General features: G+C 38.7%; 1 protein-coding gene across 5 annotated transcripts in view; it reads left to right on the plus strand.

Annotated features, from left to right (window-relative positions):
- The window catches only part of MYO1B (myosin IB), a 181,275-nt gene that overhangs the window by 83,953 nt on the left and 78,763 nt on the right, over window positions 1-18,559 (plus strand). For all 5 annotated transcript variants that reach the window (XM_082466965.1, XM_082466961.1, XM_082466962.1 and 2 more), the window contains exon 5: window positions 15,890-15,994. In XM_082466965.1, coding sequence (XP_082323091.1) covers window positions 15,890-15,994 — 105 coding nt within the window. The remainder of the gene's footprint in view (window positions 1-15,889; window positions 15,995-18,559) is intronic.

Below are 18,559 nucleotides of genomic sequence, written 5' to 3' on the forward strand. Positions count from 1 at the left end.
GTGGGTGGAGCCTCATTAGCATGAAGCTCACAGGGCTCATGCTGGGAAAGCTAGTGATTAGGATCCTGGAATGTTCTCTGGGAAGGACTTGCCTCATCTCTCACATGAAGGAGCAGGCACCTATCAAAAGGGTTCCAACCAATGCGGGAGTCTCTTTCTGGATTCTAGACCTTTCTGTTGCAGTTCCTGCGTACTTCAAGGTCTTTTACCTTCCCTCCAAGACACCAAGGTCTAGTGCAGGGTCTCACCACTTCCCTAAGGAATGCCAGACTGTTTGGGTTTGGAGATCCCACAACCACAGACTATCTAAAAGCTAAAAAGTGAGGGAGGGCACCAGGAAAATGCTGGATTTCGCTGTAGAAAAAGTCTTCCTCCGAAGCCTGAAGAATTGAGATTTTTGTACACATTTTTAGACAGGCTGGCAACCTCCCCATAAAACAACCCCTCAAATGGGGAGGGAGTATGCTTTTTTTTCCTTGTGCTTTTAATAAAAGCAATCTATGTGATTGTCTTGAGTGAGAAAGTGATTTTACACATGGTGCCCAGCTACCTGGAAAACGTTCAAAAGAGCTGTGATCTCTGAGTCCAGACTTGGACAGGTTAGAACCGCTGTTGTCAGTAGGTTTCTTTGATGGAACTGATGAGTCCATGAAAGAGGAGGATGGTATTTTCATAACTGGTTCATCTGTAAGATGTTCTTGTTTTATAGATAAGACTTTGATCATTGGTAATTTCTGCTAGTTTGCCAAAGTGGGATTTAAATGCTTCAACTTTACTTGGCTATTTAATTATCAGATTAATAACTTTGATATCCTGATGCTCAAGAGAAGAAAATCCCCCATGGATATTTCAGTCAGCTGACTGAATCCATTTTGTTCATTAGCCCTTAGTTAGATTTGTGCCTTTAAAGTCTCCCTATCTGCCCTGAAATGGCTTTTCTTTCTATACCTATTTCTTCCTCCACTTTCTTAAGGAGTACCTCTTCCCTACCCCTCAAAGTAGCTGGAGAAAGAATGGTTGGATAAGATGTGTCCAGCTCCCTTCCCGGAGCCTTTGGAGACATAGTGCCCTGTTTCTTTGCAGGGTTGTGCAGGTTCTAGGCTCTGGATGGGCAGAAAGGGAGGGGAAAAGAGTGGCATGTAAGAATCTAAGGTAACAGAGAGCACAGCCTCATATAATTGGAAGGGATCTTAGTTATAGACCATCTAGTGTAAGGTCCTCCCCAGGGACAGCCAAACTCCTTTTGTAGTGATGCAGGGCTCACTGCTTTGTAAGGCGGCCTATGGACTTTGTCACACAGGTTTGGTAACAAAAGTTCTTCCTTACCTAGAGATGAATTCTGCCTCTATGTATTCGTCTTAACTCTGCAGTCTTGGACCTTACCAAATTAGTCTACTTTCTCTCCTACAGGACAATCACTTAATTCTTTGAAGTCATCCATCATATCTTCCTAGGGCTAAAAATCCCTTTTCTTTAAAAATTTCTCATGTGATACACATTCATTTATTCATTCATCTAGGAAATAATTCCTGAGTACCTACTAGGTGAAAGGTACTGTAGTAGGTACTAGTGATACATTGGTGAGCCAGACACCATTCCTGTCCTTGTCAAGTTTATAGTGTAGTACAGGAGATAAACAATAGCTCTATGCTATATATGTACATACATCTAAATGTATACATGTATACATACAATTTATATACAAAACATTAAGTGTAGTGAAGTGAAGTGTGCACTTGTAAGGGTGCTTATATGAACATGTAACAGGAGGATTGAATCTCGTTCCCAAATTCCTCACTGTCATGGTCATATTATTCCAGAATCTTCCCAGTTTGTCAACATGCTTTATAAAATTGCATCCCAAGAAGTAAACAGAATACTTCAAATTTGCTCCTGGTTATTGTGAAACTATCGCCCTCTTAATGTGGGTACTAGACTTCTATTAATGTGGTACATGTACTGACTCATATTGGTCTTTTCATCGAGCAAGATGTTATAGGTTTCTTGTATATTAACTTCTGTTTGGTCAGATTTTCTCAGTTGGGTATTGTTCAACAAAATTATTTTAAGCCTACATGTAGAATCTTTTGTTTATGATTCTGTCCCCTCCCATAGAACCACTGCCATGCCATTGGGAAATAATAATATTAGCTAACTTACATGAGCACTTACCACATGTTGGGCATTGTGGTTAGCATATTGCGTGTATGAGATAAGTATTCTTCTTATCCCCATTTTTATGATGGGGAAATTGAGCCACAGAAAGGTTAAACAACTTGCTTAAACTTACACAGTGAGTAAGTGGCAGAGCTGGGATCTTGAACGCAGGTAGATATATAGCTCTAGAGACCCCACTTGTCTTAGCTCAGGCTGCTGTAACAAAATACCAGAGACTGAGTGATTTAAACAACAGACATTTATTTCTCATAGTTCTGGAAGCTGGGAAGTCCAGTCAGGGTGCCTGGCGAGGACCTTCTCTCTGTGTCCTCACATGGGAGGAGAGAGTTTAAAAGTGAGCGTGAGCGAGCTCTGGTCTTCTTCCTCTTATAAGGACATTAATCCCATCACCGAGGTCCTACCCTCATGTCCTCATCTAAACCTAATTACCTCCTGAAGGCTCCATCTTGGAGGTTAAGGTTTCAACATATGAATTTCAGGGGGACACAAACATTTAATCCACAGCACCATTTTCATCCACTATGCTAAGCTGTATCTTCATACTTTGAACATGATTCTTTTTGAGTGCCATTAAACACATTGCCCTTGTTGGTAATTTTTTTTTTAAAACTAGCCTCTAGTGTCTCTTTAAGGCAGGGATTATATTTTCTTCATCTCTGTGTCCCTATAGCCTGACTTAATGCCTGGGACCCATTAGGCAATCACTACATATTTGAATGATTGAATAAATGCCATCCCCCAACCCGAGCCTCCTCCTGTGTCTTAATTTAAGAAATTGACAAAAATACTGAGTCAGACCAGGACAAAGACTGATCCTGACAACTGAAAACTGAAACATAGTTAATTCATTAAAAGTTAATTTGGGGGAATTCCCTGGCAGTCCAGTGGTCACGACTCTGAGCTCTCACTGCCGAGGGCCCGGGTTCGATCCCTGGTCTGGGAAATAATATCCCATAAGCCTCGTGGCACGGCCAAAAAGAAAAAAAAAAAGTTGTTGTGTTGATTAGTTCTGGATCATCTTTCCTTATCTTTCTATATTCTCTTTAGGGGGGTCACAACTAGTCTCAGATTATGTTTTTGCCTCCTAAACTATACACTCCACTCAGTACCTCTTACTTTGTCTCCCAGCTTACACATCCAGTACCTGCTTGACAAGTCTGTGTGGGTCTCTCAGAGGCATCTCAAACTAAGCATGCCCTAAACCGAACTTTTGATTTTACCCTCCTACCCAAACTTCCTGGTCTCAATAAATGGGACCACCCATCAGCCTAGTTTCTCAAGCTAGAGATGTAACAGTCATCCTTGATATTTTCCTTTTCTGTATCTTCCACATGAATCCCATTTTCTAATCTTGTCAACCCTACCTCTAAAATATATCTCATGCCAAGTTCTTTCTTCCTTTTCTTTGTATCCATATGGCGACTCTAGTTAGACCAAGCCACCAACCATTACTTCCTTTGAGGACTGTTTGTAGCAATATCTAACAGGTCTCTTCTTTTCCCCCATGCTTGCCTACACTTTTTTTTTCACAGACACCAGAGTGATCTGTAAAACTGAAAACTGGATCAAACACTTGGCCTGTTAAAAAAATTTTGTTTCAAGTTACCTTTTTGTGTGTGTGTGTGTGTGGTGAGAACTTTTAAGATCTACTCTCTTAGCAACTTTTTTATTTAGCTTCACCACACGGCATGCAAGATCTTAGTTCCCTGACCAGGGATCGAACCCATGCTCCCTGCAGTGGAAGAGCAGAGTCCTAACCACTGGACCGCCAGGGAATTCCTCTGAGCAACTTTTAAGTATACAATACAGTGTTAACTGTAGTTGCCATGATGTACATTAGATCCCTAGAACTTCATCTTATAACTGGAAGTTTGTACCTTCTGACCACCTTTCACCCATCTCCATTTCCCCCTTCTCCTTCCCAAACCAACAATCTACTCTTCTCTTTGTTTCTATGAATTTGTCTTTTTTTTTTTTTTTTTTTTTTTAGATTCCATATGTAAGTGAGATCATACAGTATTTGTCTTTCTCTGACTTATTTCAGTTAGTATAATGCCTTCATGGTTCATCCGTGTTGTCACAAATGGCAGGATTTCCTTCTTTTTTTCTTTTTTTGGCTGAACAATATTCAGTTGTGTATGTATATATATACACACACACACACACACACACACACACCACATTTTTCTCTATTCATTCGTCCATAGACAGACACTTACTTGTTTCCATTTCTTGACTATTGTAAATAATGCTGCAATGAACATGGGAGTGCAGATATCGCTTCAACATAGTAATTTTTTTTACTTTGAATATATACCCAGGAGTGGTATTGCTGGATCATATGGTAGTTCTATTTTTAATTTTTTGAGGAACTTCCATACTGTTTTCCATAGTGGCTGCACCAATTTACATTCCCACCAAGAGTGCATAAGAATTCCCTTTTCTCCACATCCTCTCCAACACTTACTTCTTGTGTTTTTTTGATATTAGCCATTCTGACAAGCATGAGGTGGTATCTCATTATGGTTTTGATTTGCGTTTCTCTGATGATTAATGATGTTGAGCATCTTTTCATGTGCCTGTTGACCATCTGTATGTCTTCTTTGGAAAAATGTCTATTCAGGTCTTCTGCCCATTTTTTTTTTTTAACATCTTTATTGGAGTATAATTGCTTGACAATGGTGTGTTAGTTCCTGCTTTATAACAAAGTGAATCAGTTTTACATATACGTATGTTCCCATATCTCTTCCCTCTTGCATCTCCCCCCCTCCCACCCTCCCTATGCCACCCCTCTAGGTGGTCACAAAGCACCGAGCTGATCTCCCTGTGCTATGCCTTCTGCCCATTTTTTAATCGGATTGTTTGGGTTTTTTTTGGTTGAGCTGTATGAGCTATTTATGTATTTTGGATATTAACCCCTTATTGGTCATATTATTTGCAGATATTTTCTCCCATTCAGTAGGTTGCCTTTCCATTTGTTAATCATTTCTTTTGCTGTGCAGAAGCTTTTTAGTCTGATGTAATCCCACTTGTTTATTTTTGCTTTTGTTGTTTGTGCTTTGGGTGTCATATCCAGAAAATCATTGCCAAGACCAGTGTCTAAGAGTTTTCCCCTATGTTTTCTTTTAGAAGTTTCACGGTTTCAGGTCTTATATTTAAGTCTTTAATCCATTTTGAGTTAATTTTTGTGGGTGGTAGTTAATTTTTGTCAGTTCCACTCTCTTACATGTGTATATCCAGTTTTCCCAACACCATTTATTAAAAAGACTGCCTTTTTTCCATTGAATATTCTTGGTTCCTTTGTCAAGTATTAGTTGACTGCTTATGCATGGGTTTATTTCTGGTCTCTTGATTCTGTTTCATTCATCTATGTGTCTGTTTTTATGCCAGTATCATACTATTTTGATTCCTGTAGCTTTGTAGTATAATTTGAAATCAGGGCGTATGATGCCTCTAGCTTTGTTCTTCTTTCTCAATACTGCTTTGGCTATTTGGAGTCTTTTGTGCTTCCATATGAATTTTAGGATTGTTTGTTCTATTTCTGTGAAAAATGCCATTGGAATTTTGATAGGGATTGTATTGAATCTATAGATAGCTTCGGATAGTACGGACGTTTTAACAATATTAATTTTTTCTGTTCACGAATGTGAAATAGCTTTCCATTTGCTTGTGTCACTTAAATTTCTTTCACCAATGTCTTATCATTTTCAGTATACAGATCTTTCACCTCTTGGTTAAATTTATTCCTAAGTATTTTATTGTTTTTGTTGCTATTGGAAATGGGATAGTTTTCTTTATTGCTTTTTAAAATTGTTTATTGTTAGTATAAAGAAATGCTACTGATTTCTGTATGTTGATTTTGTATCCTACAACTTTACTAAATTAGTTTATTAGTTCTTACAGTCTTTTTGGTGGAGTCTTTTGGATCTTCTGTACATAAGATCCTGTCATCTGTAAACAGAGACGACTTTACTTCTTCCTTTCTGTTTCTGATGCCTTTTATTTCTTTTTTCTTGCCTAATTGCTCTGCCTGGGACTTTCAGTACCATGTTGAATAGGAGTGGGGAGGGTTGTTTTGTTCCTGATCTTAGAGGAAAAGCTTTCAACCTTTCACCATTGAGTATGATGTTAGTTGTATGCTTGTCCTGTATGGCCTTTATTATGTTGATGTATAGTCCTTCTTTATCTAATTTGTTGAGAGTTTTTATCATGAGAGGATGTTGAATTTTGTCACATGCTTTTTCTGGATCTATTGAGATGATCATATGATTTTATTCTTTTATTCTATTAAAATGTGATGTATGTGTTAAATGTGAGGTATCACATTTATTGATTTACATGTGTTGGACCGTCCTTGCATCCCAAGGATGAATTCCACTTGATCATGGTATATGGTCCTTTTAATGTGCTGTTGAATTCAGTTTGCTAGTATTTTGGTGCAAATTTTGGCCCTTATATTCATTAAGGATATTGACCTATAGTTTTCTTTTCTTGTAGTATCCTTATCTGGCTTTGGTATAAGGGTAATGCTGGGTTTGGAAGTGTTCCCTCTTCTTTGTATTGCAAGAGTTTGAGATAGTTCTGGTCCTGGGCTTTTCTTTTTGGGAGGCTTTTGATTACTGATTCAGTCTTCTTAGTAGTAATCGGTCTGTTCAGATTTTCTATTTCTTCATGATTCTAGGAACTTATCCATTTCTTCTAGGTTGTCTAATTTGTTGGCATATAATTGTTCATAGTAGTCTCTTATGTTCCTTTATTTCTGTGGTATCTGTTGAATGTCTCCTTTTTCACTTATAATTTTATTTATTTGAGCTCTTTTTTTCTTGGTTAGTTTGCCAATTTGATTTATTTTTTCAAAGAACCAACTTTTAATTTTGTTAATCTTTTCTACTGCTTTCTTATTCTCTGTTTCATTTATTTCTGCTCTAATCTTCATTATTTCCTCAAAAAAACTGTATCTTCTGCTAAGGTTGGGCTTAGTTCTTGTTTTTCTAGTTTTTTGAGGTATAATGTTAGGGGTTTTTTTTAAGATGTTTCTTTTATTCTTGATGTATGCATTTACAGCTATAAAATTTCCTCTTGGAACACTCTTGCTGCATCTTATCAGTTTTGGTATATTGTTTTTCCATGTTTGTTTGCCTCAAGATTCTTTTTACATAAAAATATTTAATAGTTTCCATTGCACCAAAATATAAGCCAAACCCCGTGTGCCTGTTACACAAGATTCTGCTTGATCTAGCCTCGACCTTGTTCTTCACCTTCCCCTCATGCTTTCCCCCCTTCTAATGGCAGCTCATGTTACTTTTCACTAAAAGGCTTGCTCTTTATTGTATGTAGTCAGTGTCATTATATAGAGTTTCCCACCCCTTTTTAGATCATTCATTTGAACTCTGGGTATAGGCTCTTACCACTGTTTACTCAGAAATTTGTGATATCTTTGGTTGTTTAGAACTCTTTCTTTCCAGTAAGAACTTTAAGAGGACACTGGTATCTTGGGGGAAAGTTTCTGCTCCTTCCGTGTCACTAACCAGTTCTTTTCTTGTGAAACAGAATTTAATTCTTAGAAGCAATACAGCTTCTTGTTTGCTTCCAGGTTAACCAGTGAAAATGGTGGCAAGGCAAGTTAAAAACTGTGTCCCTTGACAGAAGTCATTTGTATTGGTGATGTATCTCATGCCACCTACCCCTACCTCAATCCCTTTGACTGTTTCTACAAGCCTATTCATTTCACATATGTTTCCTTTTTTAAAGCATAAGGGAGGAAGAGATGAAAATATTCCTAATAAGCCTATTAACTTTTTTAGATTTTTACTCATTCTTCATCATGTCTAAAGACTTCTTTGAGTATCTGATTGTTTCAATTTGTTCCTGAGTGAGTCATCAGAAGTGGGTTGTGGTCACTGGTTTGATTGGTATTGGCCAGTTCTTCATCTCCTCTGGAACATGTGTTCCAAGAAGACAGCACATCCACTCATGAGCCATGTTAGTATATGACCTCCTCCTTCTCAGAGAGTTGTAAACCATACTGCTTCCTCCTGGAGCAAAATTCCATCTCCTGGTAGGCTCGTGTACCTTCTTTATTGAGAAACTGAATGGAGGTTGCTGTTACTATTTCACAGGGAGGGCATTCATTCTTTTCTGAGAAAAACAAAAACACCTTATTCCTCTGGTGGAAATCTAGTGGCACATGGAGTTCATTCTTCTTTTCTATATTTTTCTCTTCTCTTTTCTCTTCTATTTTTCTAGTCAATAACTTATCCTCTTTGTTTCAGTGTCCCATTCACCACTTGAAATCCTATCGTTTTCCCTGGATTTAGTCCTTTCTAGGACCCCTTTGCCCTCTGTCCTAAGCTGAGGAATGGACAGCTGCTTCACAGGGTCATCACCTCCTCCTCTGGTAGGAAGCTCTGTTTACAGGTGCTGCTTCAGCAAGAGGCTGGAGAGGGTACCACAGACACCCTGGAGCAGTACGTCTCAAACCTTCCACTGGGAAGCACCAGGTTCCCTTCTCTTGCAGTCTGCTGCTGACCAATACCAGAAAAATAAAATAAAAGAAGACATAGAAAATTCAGGCCCCAATTTCTGGTTTTAGTTTCCACAGACAAAATAAACTACCAAATTGCTACAAAAACTTCTCAACGCCTACTCTCATGTGTAGATAGACCAGTAGCAGTCCCTGGGCCAACCAGCTTTTGAGTAGTGCTGGTCCTCAGACCGTACTTTGAGTAGCACTGTCCAGAAGTCACTCGAAGCATTTGTCTTGTTTTTGAGCTACTGTGCTTTTTGGATCTGGTGATGTTTCATGTGTCCATTATCACAAAAATCCTGGTGCTGGGCAGTGGACACTACTCCTGAGAGCTGCTGTTTTTAAATATCTACTCAGCTACACTCTTTGGTAGCTGCTCAGCCCTTTCTTTTCATTTATAGATCCCAATAGCATCTCCTACCTCCATTTCCATAGAGACATTTAGTGTTTTACTTACGTATTCCCATCTTTTTCTACTTTTCTTTCTTTTTGAAAGCAGGGGTACAGAAATTGTTTCAAATTGTATTAAGGTTTTAATTGTCATCAAACTATAGTTTTGAGTAAAGCATAGACTTTGTGTTGTTTAATGTCTCTGTTTCATGGAGATTACTTACGGGAAAACGAAATGATGGAAAATAATACAGAGATTGCAGTACAGTGTGTGAGGAATTTCAAGAAGGGGTTTAATCTCAATTCTGTGGGGAAGAGGAATGCCAGGCCATTTTTGAAATGTCACATTATCTTAGTCACCAAAATTTTTTTGAATACATGTAGCTATTAGCATGTTTATGTTAGTGAATGAATGAAAGAAGAAGAGAACTAACATTTATTGAGGGCCTGGAATGTGCTATGTACTTAACGTATAGTATCTCTTTTCAGTGAGAGTTTTTGCTTAATAGCATATACAGAACCACCATGTAGTATCAGAGGGCTCATTTTATAAGAAGTAATTAAGTTAACGAGGTTGTAAACCCCCCTTGGCAGATGATGATGTTATTGGTCTTAAACACTGGAGACACTCTTACACTGTAGGGTTGTATAATGTGGGCACTCAGGGAGAGGCGTGAACATTTTGAATCCTTTGGGGTCCTATTTAATTCATTACTGCTGTGCTAAATAAAAAATTCATCATGCCTCATAAAAGTGCCCAACTATTTCTAGGCAGTGAACTCACAATTCACTATCATGAGTACAAATAGTTTGTGGAAAATCATTCAAGCACTAATGGGGGCAGGGAGGCAGAACATGAGGGAACCATCATAACTGCATTTTTCCAAGGACATCAGAGTAAACTGTGGGCCTGAGAAGATGATCCTGATATAAGAAAGCATTATAAATTATTTGATTTCTAATTTTACAGTTACATCAGTTTCTAGGAACTCTGCAGCCATCTGCTAGAAGAGTTATGAAGCCTGCCTTGCTTGTTAAGACCCTTGGTTCTGAACCCCAAATGACCTTGTACTGCTTTACATCTGTGATAGTTTTCTGACTCGGTCAGCGACAGAGATGTGACTGACTGACTGTAGCCTAAACATCCATGAGCGTTTTACAATGCTGAATATCTCCACATGGAAGCGGAATAGCTAAGCAAGCTCAAGGCCAAAATGTCGTGAGCTTTGTTTTGTTTCTTCCTCATGTGAGAGAGGCCTCTCTTGACTCACGTGTTTTATATGAATTATCAGATTTTGTGGCCAACTTTCAGAAGCAAAGCAACTTACATATAGTTGTATTTCAATAAAAAACATTGCCAGTCGTGATTCCTCTTGGAGCAGAGGCTGTGTTTCTCATTGCAAGACCCATGTTTTTGGTACAATGATCGGGGCAGTTCCCAGCTGCCTGTCGGGTCAGTTTGGATGTGCTGCAGCTGGGTGATTTTGCAGCACTGCAGACTCAGGACTGCTAAAAAAGGGTGTTCTTCTATGTTTCAGAGTCCTTGTTTCATTGTATACAAACATGGCTTGCTTGATTTAGGCAGTCATACTCTTTAGGTCACTGGACCACGAGACCTTTGTAAGCATAGTCCCTAGAAAAACTTGGGTGTCTTAACCAAGGAGATAGAGAGGTATAGAAGTAGATAAATATGTCAGTATTTGTGTGTGTATAAATGTATGGCTTTCTCTATGCTGTATGACATATATGACATAGTTTATATGATATGTATGTGACCTATGATATTACTTGTATCTATGAATGCATGCATCGATATTTGTTAACTCCTGGATAAATTTATTAGCTCTGAAAAAAAAGCTCAGAATAAGCCTTGCTTGTATTCCTACCTTTTTTTCCTGACATAGTATCTATGTGGAGCCTGCTCGATTCCATGCATAGGTTTTCATACTTGCCCATGAGATGCCCATCCTTTTGTCCTCATGGTTACAAATGTCTTTCATTGTTTTCCCTTTCTCATTCACTGATTGCTATTTCACAATGTTTTCTTACATAAAGAATATTATAGTATATGAATTTATATGATTATATGATTACGTATTACATAATTATATAATAACATATAGTAGATACTATTCACAACCCAGTGCAAGGTACCAGAGTATACAGAGTTAAATTAGTTATCATTCTTACCTTAACAGGAATTTAAAATTCCCAGAATCATAAACGATCATCTACAACCCCTTTCCATTCTTTATAGAAATGAATTCTGGTCTAGATATTTTGATCTAGAAATGTTTTGTTATAGGCCATTTTTTCATTAGTGCAGGATATCTGATAACCCTAGATGTTCTACTGTTTTCTGGTGAGAAGATATTTTGACTTTGAAGACTTTATATTTTGTTTGTCCAACTCAATGCATTTTAAAATTCAACATTCAAACATATATATGTGCATAAATCTACATATGTAAAGTATCTGTGAGTTAGAGAAAATGATGAACTAAGAATGAGTTCTAAGCAATGCTGTTATGATTTGCCAATTTTAAATGCCAGTGTTCTTATATCTAGAATGGCAGTGCTTTTCAGTATTTTGAGTACATGTGAAGAATACACCTTTTTGTCCTAAATAGAATCCTTTTATATTTTTACAGCAAACATGCAAGACATTGTCACTGAGAGTAGGATTGCTAGATTAATGTATTCGGTCTACTCAAAAGTATTGCCTTGGAAAATGCTTAAGATTTTACGCTGTGCTTGCCAAGGTCATGTTTAGTTGGCTCCTATGATAGTCAACATGATTCAAGAACTAGGCTTTGCAGTATGGAGGAGGATGATAATTTAATTCTTGATTCTCCTCAGAAATACAATATTTTTCATTCATAGAGGTTATTACATAGAGTTTTGATTTGGATAAATATGTAAACATTTGAATAAAGATCCAAACTTATTTGAACTTTAGCACAGAAGAGCCAAAGGAAATGAAGCAGAAAACCTCATGAGATAACTGTTACTTCCTGTTTGCAGCATGGTGAAATATAATGAAAACAGTCCTCTAAACTACATTGGACCTTGCAACTTGTCCGTACAGGTTTACTTACTTTTTCTAAAGTAGTGACTATCTCATAACCTACTTGAGTTAAAGATCAAGTATTATGTCAGGAAACAAATAATGAGTTGTCTCTTTTAGACAATGAGACTTTGGAGAAAATTACCCTTAATCCCAGCTTCCAAAAATGAATTATTAAAATGAGCACAGTAATAGAATTCCTGAAGATAGTTAAGAACCTGAGCGTAAAATCTTTTTAACAACTTAGAAAGAAGGATCTTTGAAGTATATTTAAAAATGATATTTGAATTACTTAGATTTTAAAGTTAGTAAAACTGATTCCTAATTTCAATTTAAGTTAACTCATCTTTACATCTCAGTAGATATTGTGGGTTTACATACAATTTAACAGCCATATGATGTAAGTCCAATCCAAATTCCAATAGATCTGCTCCTGGCGCCATTTTTAAATAGATTTGACCCTGAGAGAATTTGATGCCATTTAGTTCAGGCCATTAAAAGGTCTCTGAGAGGTCACATCAATTCTAGCAGCCACCAAAGAGTTCTCATTCTTGGTTGATCACCCCCCCTCCGTCTGCTCCCACACACATACACACAAAGCAGTTTTTCCGTGTTGTCCATCCTGGACCAGAACAGAACTTCCAGAGAACTGGGTGTAGCCATGTATCTGAGGTTTGAGCTTTGGCTGCAGTGAGGTTCATAATCACTGGAATAAGCAATATAGGATGGCCTGGACTTTTACTATTTCTTGCCAGTTTACCTAAAAGAAAACTTAGCTTTTCATCTAAAGTATGTACATATATATTTGTGTGTGTGTGTTTGCCACTATCTGGAGCAGTTATTTTGCCTATAAATGCTTCCACTCTTCTAATAGCGTAATGGGTAGGAAGACTAGAAATTCAAGTCAAGGAAGAATATACATAATACATGTGAGAGTGTAGGTGGGGATGGGGAGCAAAGAATGCTGCTGAGAAAGCAGGATGATGAGATAGCCTGGAGGTGAGTTGTTTCAGAGGCCAGACTGTAGGGTTGGAATGTGTGGGCGATGCAGGAGAGTTGGCCCACGGTTGGAGACCAGGTAGCACAAGATGTCAGGAATTGGCTGGGAGGGCAGCCTCACCTGACTTTGAAAGCCAGGGAGCCTAGAAACAAAGTATCCCAAAGTGACAGAAGAAGAGTTGCAATGTGAACTGGTGGGTAGAGGGGAATGTAGCACCAAGAAGTGAAATGAAATGTAATAGTATATAAACTCTTTGTTCATGACTGAGGCCCGTTCAGCCCGATGGAGCAGCAGAAGTGTGTCCAAACAGTTCACCGGTCTTTAGATAGTTAAACCCTGAGAACGTTGGAAAACGTAGCTCAGGAACTTTACACAATGGAGGATGTGTTAAGGGACTATGCCCTTTGGAGGGAGGGTATTGCAAAGATGAAAAGACTGATGTTTCTCAGTTACAGTCTTTAAAAGGAGACTGCAGACATCCGCCATCACAGACCACCAGAGAATCTACCTGGACCCATTCTCGTTACCCAGAAAGCAAACTGGAGGGAGATTTAACTCCAGCCATTGAAGAAGTACCCAGCATCCCACTGCAATCCTCAGGGCTCCATGAGATGGTCTGCTTCCTCTGCACCATACTTGCTAGCACTCCCTTGAGAACTTTATGGAACCTGCATAGATTCTTGGTGCTCTGTGGCTCCTGTTATTAGTTGATGCTTTGGGGTTGTATATAGGCCCTGAAGCACACATTGGGCAATGCGCCCAAGGTCGCATTGCAACTGTTCATTTATTATTTCTTCAGTGGTGGGAAATGCGCTGGAAGTCACCTGCAGGTCTCCCTGTGAGAAAGAGCAGCGTTGAGATTTGTCCCCTTACACCCATAGGTAGGGGTACTGCCACGCACACCTGGGGAAGGCTTTCCTGCCCTCAGACAGTGGCACCAGAGCAAAGAACTTGCAAGAAAGCAAGATTTGGAGAGATTGGTTTTTCTTGCTTTGACTGCCTGGACCTGGGCCCATGTTTTATTCTACTGACATTTAATAGTTGAGTATTTCCCAGATCCTGATTATGGAACATTAGAACTAGGACAGCTGAATGAGAAACAGATTCTACGGCAAATAAGTTTGGGAGATGGTGCATTCTCCATCTTTTTCCAGAGTTCCACAATGCACATGCTCCTTTAAGAAGCCATTTAAAAAGGAAACCTGTTTCACTTCATCTAACTTACTGTAGCCCCAAATTCATTTGACTTTAGACTTCATTTCCCTTGAATATCTATTATCATTCCTTGGAACTCAGTATTAAAAGGATCAGGTTCTTGGAAACAGATGCTGAGAGGAGACATGTACTAATAGGGGAAGGATAAAACCAAATTTGGCCCACCTTACCAGTCTGAGCTAAGAATTCTTCATATGCCTCTGGTGGCCTGCTACTTTTAGCAGGGAACTTGTTCTACGAGTGAAGCCTATGAAAACAACTAGAAGATGCCCTGGAAGGTCTGTATTTCTTGTATTCAAATCCTTGAGATTAGTTGCTTAGTTTTTTAATCAATTTGAAGAGTAATTAATTTAATCTGATTGTAAGCAAACCAATTTGATTTAGAAACTATTTTGGAGGAAGGGCAGTTCTTTTAAATTTAAAAAATACATTTGATAAAGACACCCAGGTTATCAAGTTAATTTTGACTTGAATCACCTATGTATAATATAGTATTTGTATATAAATGATTGCTTTTTTAAAAAATTTATTTTTTATTGAAGTATATTTAATTTACAATGTTATGTTAGTTTCAGGTGTACAGCAAAGTGATTCATTTTTATATATATATATATATATATATATATACATACATACATACATACACACACACATATATATATATTTTCTTTTTCAGATTCTTTCCCATACAGGTTATTACAAAATATTGAGTATAGTTCCCAGTGCTATACAGTAGGTCCTTGTTGTTTATTTTATATATAGTAGTGTGTATCTGTTGCTCCCAAACTCCTAATTTATCCCTCCCCTCCTTTCCCCTTTGGTAACCATAGTTTGTTTTCTATGTCCGTGAGTCTGTTTCTGTTTTGTAAATAAGTTCATTTGTGTCATTTTTTAAGATTCCACATATAAGTGATATCATATGCTATTTGTCTTTGTCTGACTTAACTTCACTTAGTATGATAATCTCTAGGTCCATCCATGTTGCTGCAGATGGCATTATTTCATTCTTTTATAGCTGAGTAGTATTCTGTTATTTGTATATACCACATTTTCTTTGTGCATTCATCTGTCGATGGACACTTAGGTTGCTTCCATGTCTTGGCTATTGTAAATAATGCTGCAGTGAATATGTATGTTTTCGAATTATGGTTTTCTCCGGATATATGCCTGGGAGTGGGATTGCTGGATCATATAGCAGCTCTATTTTTAGTTTTTTAAGAAACAATTGCTTTAAGAAGATAGTCCTCCTCAGATTTTGTTGGCTATGTTTACTCAGCCAATTTTTTAGCAACCCAGTGATAACCTTTAAGCACAATTTCTGTTATATCTGAATCAATGACATGTCTGAATAGAAAGCATGAATATTTTTAAAGGTTTCCAAAACGTTCTTTGCTCCCAGGAGTGAAGTCATTTGAAAACACTGTTAGTGGGCCTTCTCTCCCAAATCTTTTCCCCTGAAAGTTGAAAAAAAATTTTCTGCTTAATGTATTAATATGGCTTGTTTTCATCCACAGAGGCCAGCAAGCTTGTTATGTCCTACGTAGCAGCTGTTTGTGGAAAAGGAGCAGAAGTTAATCAAGTCAAAGAACAGCTTTTACAGTCCAACCCAGTCCTGGAAGGTAGGATTTTCTGTGTACATTGGGTCGGTGTGACTCGAACAGTAAATCCAGTTTTCAGGGCACTTCCGGCACCTCGTGTGCTGGGAGGTGGGCTGGGAGGGGGAGAGTCAGGCCCAGACCTGCTGAGCAAAAGGTAGCGGCATCCTAGGAACTCCTGACTTCACGCACTTGAAGGAGGGAACGCTTTACTCGTGTAAAAGGAGCTCTCCCACTTGCAATCATTTTTCTCCCTTTTAATTTTTATTTGAATTACTTACATTTTGCTTAATAATAATCAACTGATATTTGCATTTGACTTGACAGTTGGGAGAAACTTGGTGGAAAAGAGCAATGTGAGGGCAGTGCTATTTTATCATTCAGGATAACACCCATGGCTGGTGATTTCTGTTGTCAGGGAAACCAAGGCTATGCCAGAGAAATATTTGAGGACCAGTTTTCTCAGGGTTACAAAAAGCCTAAACCTGACTTTAGAGCTCAAATTCTGTGGTTGGCCATCTGTGTCTGTTAGTCAGCTTGGGCTGCCGTAACAAAGTACCATAGATTGGATGGCTTAAACAACAGAAATCTATTTTCTCACACTTCTGGAGGCTCAGAAGTCTAAGATCACCTGCTGGCAAGGTAGGTTTTCTTCTGAAGCCTTGGCTTGTAGGCAGCTGCCATCTTGCTCTGTGCTCACATGACCTCTTCTTTGTGTGTGTATGTGGGAGGGGGAGGGGGGATGATGGGCAGGTGGGCGCTGGCTCCTGGCCTCATCTCATTACCTCCCAGAGGCCCCATCTCCAAATACCATTACCCTGGGGGATTAGAGCTTCAAAATATGAATTGGGGGGTGGGGTCGGGTAGGGACACAAACATTTAGTTCATAATACCATCAGAAAACAAAGCCAGAGATAAGTCCCCTTCTGCCATGGAGGTTGGCGTAAACCATCAGTATAAACCATCCTTATGTTGGAAACAGTAACTCAAAGCCTCTTCCTATTGCTGGAAAGCCCTTTGCCTTGCTTTATATTGTAAGCATGCCAGTGTTGTCATTTAACACAGTTGTTGGGGTAGAGTAGGTTTCTCAGCCTTGGTGCTGTTGACATTTTGGACTGGATAAGTCTTTGCTGTGGGGTGCTGTCCTGTGAAGTGTAGGATGTTTAGCAGTATCCCTGGCCTCTAATAACCACTGGGTGCCAATTACCCCTAGAGCACCCCTGCCTCTAGTTGTTACCATTGAAAATGTCTCCAGACAATGCCAGGTGTCCCCTGTGGGGATCAAGACCACCTTGATCAGAATCTCTGGTCTAGAAGAGTAGTTTGGTTCAGCCCTTTGTTCGAAGTCATGGAAGGTCAAGATTTAACATGGATTAAAGCAGAACTGCTCTGTGGGGGGAGACCCCCCCAGCCGCAGTATGGAGGAACAGAACCTGCCCATTGTCTTTGTTACTCAGGCCTAGTCCCTCCTTCCACTTTATTACAAGGAGGCACCACATGCGTCTTTATCCTCCAGATAGTGAAATAAAACTCATGAGAATACTTCGCTTGTGAGAAGCAAAGGCCAGAACACCTGTTACATTGTTATTGATCTTTCTTCCCCTTCAGGACGTTAACAAAAAAAGAAGCTATTGTAGAAAGTGTTTTATCTTTATCTTATTATTCCAGTCTTTTACTTTTTGCTTACTGTCTTTTGCTTTTAGTTAGGATGCTATACATGTGTTATATTTCTATAGATGCTTATTTTAAGAATGCTGTGATCTAAAGGAGAAACACTGTGGAATGCTATAGCTTGCATCTGTGATTAGAATCTGGCCCTTTATTCAATGGTATTTGAAACTAGGCCCCAGTGCAGGAACTGGAAGAAATGTGTACTGTGGGCATGTATTATCTTTTGTGGGAATGCTTTACTTTTTAACTGGAGCTGCTACTGTAAATGAACATTTAGAACAATGAACTTAAAAAAAACAATCGAGGAATGTGTCTCAAGTGTTCTATAATGGAACACTTGTTTTTGATTCTGTGGCTCACAGTAAAAGACTTTAGTGTTTAGAGCTGTGTTTAGTAATGTGCAACTCAGATTTGTTTGATGAAAAGATGGTTTATGGCTTGCAAATGGCACCCTGAATAAAGTTTTTTTGAAGCAATTCCTTCACTTGCCCTTGACCTTCAAGCCACAATAAACTCTCCTTTATGTGTCAGCATCTCGTGCTGGACTTTGGGGCTGTGCAGATTAGTTAATTTGGCATCCCTGCGTGTTGACACCACCACAAAGATCTAGCCTATGAAAACACGAAAAATGTCGTGGTCTTCATGATGACTAGGTCAACACTCACCATTATCAAGGTTGCATTTATTAAAATCCTTTAGCTGGTGGTGGACGTAGGATAAGGATGTGAACCTCTTCAGCATCCTTTTTTGAGTGTTTCCCATGTGCAGGTTTCCTTACTTAATATAACATCTCAGCTTATTTTCTATTGAAGAGAGAGTTTGGTGTCAGGGACCTACAAAACCATACCCATTCCAAGTGGAATCTCTGAATCAAAGAACTTGCCCTGTGTTGACTTTAAATGTTGTCTTAACTAGCAG

This window comes from Balaenoptera physalus (assembly GCF_965194825.1).
Source record: "Balaenoptera physalus genome assembly, chromosome: 6".
Classification (NCBI taxonomy): Eukaryota; Metazoa; Chordata; class Mammalia; order Artiodactyla; family Balaenopteridae; genus Balaenoptera; species Balaenoptera physalus.